The sequence below is a fragment of the Petaurus breviceps genome, unplaced genomic scaffold (genome assembly GCF_028583685.1).
Source record: "Petaurus breviceps papuanus isolate PSGF00001 unplaced genomic scaffold, PetGlider_PUasm1.0 90397, whole genome shotgun sequence".
Classification (NCBI taxonomy): domain Eukaryota; kingdom Metazoa; phylum Chordata; class Mammalia; order Diprotodontia; family Petauridae; genus Petaurus; species Petaurus breviceps.
In genome coordinates, this window is record NW_027187239.1 from 911,083 (window position 1) to 917,748 (window position 6,666).

Here is a 6,666-nt window from a genome sequence, read left to right on the forward strand (position 1 = left end):
GCGCTGTAGGTGCGGAGGCTGTGCACGGGGCCCTCTAGTCTCTCGGCCGTCGCGGTGTCGGTGTCGGTGTCGGTGTCGGTGTCCGCGGCCGCCCGGACCCCTTGGCCCCTCGGCCCCTCGCCCGCTCCGCCCCCGGCCCTCCTGGTCCGGGCTCCGGCCTCGACATGTCGTACAACTACGTGGTGACGGCGCAGAAGCCCACGGCCGTCAACGGCTGCGTGACGGGTGAGGGGCGGCCGCGGGCCGGGGCGGGGGAAACTGAGGCCCGGCCGGGGAGGGGCCGTGTGCCCCGGAACTCGGGGGGTGCACAGAGCCCCGGGGAAACTGAGGCCCGGCAGGGGAGGGACCATGTGCCCCGGAACTTGGGGGGTGCACAGAGCCGTGGGGAAACTGAGGCCCGGCAGGGGAGGGACCATGTGCCCCGGAACTTGGGGGGTGCACAGAGCCGTGGGGAAACTGAGGCCCGGCAGGGGAGGGGCACCGGGCTGCGCATCCTTAGGAGCTGGGTTGTTCCAGCCAGCTACGCTCCTTCTGCTCCGAGGGCACCCTTTCCAAGGAGGGGCTCCCCCGCCCCCCAAATCTGGTCCAGAAGACTAGATGAGACCCAGACTGTCGGGAGCTTCCCTTGGGGAGGGGCGTGGGGACCTGGGCATGGGCAGGAGCCCGGTGGCCCCCAAGACCCTGGGAAGATGACCCCCATTCCAGCTCGTGCAAAGGGAGCTCCCCACACAGGGGGGGTCCGTGCCCCTGGATACAGGGGTGGCCGCCACCAGCCTTCTCCCTTTGGCCTGAAGCCCTTCCGGCTTGGTCTGACTGTGAGAGGGCCTCCCTCGCCACCAGCTGAAACACCGGGCTCCGCCTCTTCCTCCCTGGGCCCTTCCAGCTTGGGAAGAGAGGCCTGGGCATGGCATGGGTGGCACCATCTGCATGCCCGAGGGGTCCTGAGCTCTTGGAGGACAGGCCTCCGGCCAGGGCACTCGGCCAAAACAAGGGGATTGGTCCTGGGTCAGCAGTTCTTGATGGTGGGGTCTATGAGTTTGGTTAATCTGTTCTAATATATATGTCATTTTCTTTGTAGTCCTGTGCACAGTATTTTGTTTTATGCATTTAAAAACACTCTGAGAAGAGGCCTAGTTTTCACAGGAGTGACCCTAAAAAGGGGAGGAATCCATGGATGCGCCTTCCAGCTCCCGTAGTCTGTGAATGTAAAGAGGGAGTATGGCTAGGGCAAAAGCCTTTGATTTGGAGTTAGAAGACTCAGGCTCAAATTGCTCCCTGTGTGACCTTTAACTCTGGGCCTTGGTTTCCTCATCTGTGAAATGAAGGTGTTGAACAAAAGATTTCTAAGTTTCCTAGAAGCTCTGGGTTCTCTGATCCCCCGAATCAGGGAGGGAGTCACAACATTGAGATGAGGTGAAAGCTGATCAAGAAAGAAGTGCTGTGTGAGTGTCCCACCTAAGGACACTAGGAACTTCACACTTTACAGCTATCCAGTCTTGCTTTTTTACCTGACCAAAAATTCTTTTCATATCCCCCTGATAAATGGATCTCCAGTCTGTTTAGAAGTCGCAGCTGAAGGGGGTGGGCAGGACAGCTGAGTTAGGAGGACAAGGGCAAAACATTGGATTTGCACCGTTAGCCAGCCGTGGGTGGGAATTACTTTTAGTAATAACAGTGTCTAGAACACAGATGTTGTGGGGTGGATTTCCTAAAAGCAGCAAGCACCCCTCCCCTGCTCTCCCCACTCTGCCTGTTGCAGTGTACAAAGAATCTTTGACACATGCACTGTTTGAGCATTTGAAGTACAAGGAAGGACTGGATGGTTATGGTCCTTTGTCCCAAACATCTGGGCCCTCACTACCCGTTATTTTGGAGACTAGGTAAAGATTGGTGTTGAGCAGGGATGTTCTGCAAGTCCAGGGTTGAAACTGTGACAGAAGCTGTAAGAAGAAGAGAGAGAGAGAGAGTGTGTGTGTGTGTGTGTGTGTCCATGTCCATGTCCTTCAGTGTTCCTTGTCTGTCTTTCTGTGGGTTAGTTGATTGGTCTCTCCCTTCAAGGGGCTTTAATTGACAAGAGCCAATCAAAGCCATTTTTTCTGGCTCCTAGAAAAGGTCCAATTTTTATGGTCTGATTTTTCAAAGGATCCTGCTTTTCTCCTTGTAAATATATGGGAGTAAGATTGTTTCAAGCAGAAAAAAAGGAAATGAGAAAGAGAAATTGGAGAAGTGTAGGAGTGCTCCCAGTTTTTTTAACTTGAGGTACTTTTTTTAACTTGAGTCTTTAGAGACTGCTAGGAAGGACTCAACCCTTTCTTATACCTGAGAGCACTGTGGCAATTCTTTCAGGTCACTTCACTTCTGCCGAAGACTTGAATTTGCTGATTGCCAAAAACACACGCCTGGAGATCTATGTGGTCACTGCAGAGGGGCTGCGGCCTGTGAAGGAGGTGGGCATGTATGGCAAGATTGCTGTGATGGAGCTCTTCAGGCCCAAGGTAAGCACCGCCTCCAGGCCCCCCGCACCGTGGGTGGGCGCTGAGCCTGGTTCTTGTTTGTCATCACTGCTGGGGAGGGGTCCAGTAGGAGAGGAAGACTGGGCAAGCACTTCTGAAGGGTGGATTCATATTGGAATGGCATTGGACCTTGGAAAGACTCTCAGAAGAAGAAAAAGGGGCCTTTTGGAAAATTCCTTAATTTCTTCGAAGACAAACTTTATGTTCTGGATGCCAGATATCTTTGTCCAACCAGTGACTTGTTTTTGTGCCTTTTCCATACCTCCATTAAAGTACTCTGATGGCTGGGATGGCTAGGTGGCACGGTGAGTAAGAGTGCCGGCCCAGACGCGGCCTCAGATACTTAACACCCACACAAAAACACAGGTCATGTAACCTTAAGCAAATTACTTAACCCCAATTGCTTTAAAAAAAAAAAAAAGTTCCCTGATGGCTAAGCACTTGGGGGAGGGGACTATGTGGAGGGCTCAGCCAGGCTAGTTGAGTGCAAACCCTGGCAGGTCCTACCAAGCTAAAAAGACTTTTAGGAATGTTGTCTGGGAGCCAGCCCTGGTGCAGTGTTGATGGGGACAGTGCCCACCCACAGTTAGGAAGTCACAGGTCCTTCAGTCATTCAAGCTGGTTTTCCCAAAAGTGATTGGAGACTGACAAGGAAGAAAAGTGTTAAAGGCTTAAAAAAAAGAGGCGCCTTCTCCTCTGCTCTTTGTTCCTCTTGATCTGTGTGATGCAAGTGGCTTAAAGGCTTCACTTGAAGCATTATTTCTTCCCTTATTGATTACACCACCTTCTCCTTCTAATTTATAGAGATGTGCATTTTGTCCTGCACATCTCTCTCTGTAACCAGTCTTAAAGACAGTCACCCATTCAGAATCCCTGTGGCAAACCAAAGCAGAGCAGTGACTAGGCCGACCCTGGGCGTCTAAGGCCCTTTTTGAAGATGAAACCAACTTGCTGTCTATGATGAGAGCCCACTATTAACTTTTAATTAGTGACCAGAAGCTTAATACTGATCTTAGTGAAACTGCAGGCCTTTGAAATACTCTGATTAAAAGTTCTATATCAAAGAGACTAGAATCTAATCATTTTATTAAGGGGATTTATTCTTCAAAGTTTGGTTTAGTCAAAGGGATGCACTTGAAGACCTAGAGGGCCATGTGTGGCCTTGAAGACTCAGATTCCTCAGCCCTGGACTAGAGCATCTGAGGCAGGATGTACCAGGGATAGCAATGGCCTTGGAACCAGCAAGATATAGCCTCAGGTCTACCTCCGCCACTTCTGTGTTATCATGGGCAAGGCATTTCGCCTGGCTAGGACTCAATTTCCTTATCTGTCCAGTGAGGAGCTTGGGCTTTCTAGCTCTAAATTTCTGGACCTGTGACTCCTCCTATTCCTCCAACTGATCAGTCAGTTATTCAGAGCTAATTTGTAGGTGTATGTAAAATGGAGAATCTAGTTATTTCTGTGACTAGAATAATATACATTGATTTAATTCCAGAAATGTGTTTGGAGTGAAACAGAACTCGGGAGAGGGTCTTTAAAATTCACTAATCCGGAAGGAATTGGCTTACCTTTGGGGTAGTTTTGTGGACACAGCACGTTTTAAGGGGTATGAAGGATTAAAATGCATAACCATGGAAGAGTGCCCAAAGGAGAGGATGAGAGAAAGGAGGCTGGGGAAGAAGAAGGTTTGCTTAGAATTCATTTCACTAACAGTGAAAGGTGAGAGACCCATACAGCTGTGATGTAAGGGGGAATGTGAGCAATACTGTGGGTCCTGGTGGAATGTTTTGAGGGCTTGAGGAGGGTGGACAGGGAGAGCAGAGAAGACTTCATGTCGCAGGGGGTCCCTGCATTGGCCCTCAAAAGCAACGGCGTAAGGCTGGGGGGATCCGTTCTAGTTAGTGGAAGATGGCATGAGCTAAGACGTAGAGAAGGGAGGGGGCAGGATGAAAATAGGGGTGGAGTTCTGTTCCATTTCATTGGTTCTCAGTGTGTAAAGGGGAATAGTATGATACAAGCCTGGAACAGTTGGCTAGGGCCAAATCATGAAGGGCCTGGAGCATCCCGTTGAGCCATTTTAGTTTAATTAAGCAGCGGGGAAGTCAGTGAAGACTTTCGAGTAAGAGTGATGTGATTAGAGCGTTGGATCAGGAAGACTCCTGTGGCAATGATATGAAGGATAGATTGGCAGGGGGCAGGGGGATCAGCAAGGAGGCCATGTTAGAGGCAAAGCAGACCTGAAGGGGAATAGGAGAGAAAAGGAGGGGACAGACAGATGGTAGAATTATTGCCAAGGCATAATTGACAGGGCTTGGCAGCGGTTTGGAGTTGGTACAAGAGCGAAGAGTCCTCAGGGCTGCCAGGGTTATAAGCTTGGGTGACTGAAAGTGTTCTGCCCCATCAGCAGGACCAGCAGAATTAGAGGGAAAGGTAATTGTCGGTTCATTTTGTAAGTACTTCCTAGTCCCTTCAAGCATAACAAGTTCAGTTTGAGCTTGTTGAGTTTGAAATGCCAGAGGAGGTATTTAGCAGGCAGTGGGAAATAAAGGACTGGCACACTGACAGGTCAGGGTTGACATATGAATTTGGGAGCCATCTGCCTAGAGAGAGGCAGTCACCAAAGGCAAGACCATTGGTAGAGCAGAGGGCCAAGGATAGACTGTCAGGGGATGTCAGTGTTGGAGAAACAGGAGTTAAACCAATGAAGGAGGCGGAGGGGCGGGAGGATAATCCCAAACGTCTCGAAAGGGGGGAAGTTTGAGTGTTGGCGCTGAGGAAGATGACAGGAAAAGCGGGCTTACTGAGCCCGCTGAGGCAAGGAGTAGAAATAGAACTTGGATCTCAGATGATTGAGAAGCAAGCTGAGGACGTCAAGGGAGCGATTTCTCCAAGTTTGATGGGGAGCAGAAGAATCGGGAAGGAAATGGTGGTTTAAAGGGTTAGTGGGCCCAAAGGGACTGTTTTTAGGATAGGGAAGGCCAGAGCATGTTGGAAGACTGGAACAGTAAGAGCTCACTCTATGTAGCACTTTTTAAAAGGAACAATAGAGAGGAAGATGCTGAAAATCTGAGAGGGAAGGATTGATAGAACAGTGGAGAAGGGAATGGAATGGAGAGAGGTGAAGAGGAGTCCTCCTATGCCTTTAAGGTTGGAGTGAGAGGTTTGAGGCATCAGGAGGAGGAGGAGGAAGGTCTCAGTTATCTGGGGAAGTGTCAGATCTTGAAGGCGCAATGAAGGGTTAAGGGAGGAAGAGAAGATCTAGAGCAGCCATTCTGGGCAGGGAGAGAATCAGCAAGAGATAAGTTGAAGGGTTTCCATCTAACAGTTGGGACTCAGTTGGAGGTCACAGACACACCCAGCTCCCTTATATTATTCCAGGAACATTTGCATGAGAGCAGGGGTGAATGGTAGGTGCCACCCACCCTGGAAAATGGGGATTCCTGAGCGAGAGGGGAGAGGAGGCATTATTGAAGTGGCTGAGTATGGGGCCACGCATGACACAGGGAAGGAAACAGAGTTGATGAGCTGGGAGAAGAGAGAGGGATCGAGGGAATGAAGGTCAGAACGAGGAGGAAAAGCAGGAGAAGAGAGGTCAGGAGCATTACAGGCAATGAGGTTGGCATCGCCCCATCTGCCAAGAAGCTGTAGGCATTCAGTGGTAGATCACCATTAGGACAGAGCGCGAGAGGGATTGTCATTGTGAATGCTGGCATTTTCAAGGATGGTGGTAGGGGAGGGGTCAGGGAAAAAGACTGCATGTCAGATGCCAGTGTCATGGAAAAAGGTAGGTGGCTGGGCCTTGGAGGAAGGCTAATGTAATAGAGTTGGGTGGCATGATTTTTCAGCTGTGGTGTCTGAGAAAGCTTCTGGAAGTGGGCATGGGGAGCAAGGACTAGGCCATCTGTAAAATGGGAGGGATGAGGAAGGGAGCAGCCAGCACTGGAGAAGGCTGCGTGAGCTGGGAAGACCACATTTGGATACTTGTATATAGGAACAGGGAGATACAGTTAGCTGAGACATCTGTTGCAACCTTCAGTGAGTTTACAAATTAGAAGAGATAAGACAAATATAGAGCTATGACTAACACAAGTCAGGCTGTGATCGAGGGGTGTGCATGAAGGAGGGCTGTGATCGAGGGTGTGCATGAAGGAGG

The 6,666-nt window shown here is 50.4% G+C and overlaps 1 protein-coding gene across 1 annotated transcript in view; it reads left to right on the top strand.

Moving 5' to 3' along the window:
* Positions 1 to 6: 6 nt before the first annotated feature.
* Positions 7 to 6,666, top strand: part of DDB1 (damage specific DNA binding protein 1) — a 24,947-nt gene continuing 18,287 nt past the window's right edge. The window contains exons 1-2 of the mRNA XM_069108531.1: positions 7 to 225; positions 2,347 to 2,495. Coding sequence (XP_068964632.1) covers positions 165 to 225; positions 2,347 to 2,495 — 210 coding nt within the window. The 5' untranslated portion in view covers positions 7 to 164. The remainder of the gene's footprint in view (positions 226 to 2,346; positions 2,496 to 6,666) is intronic.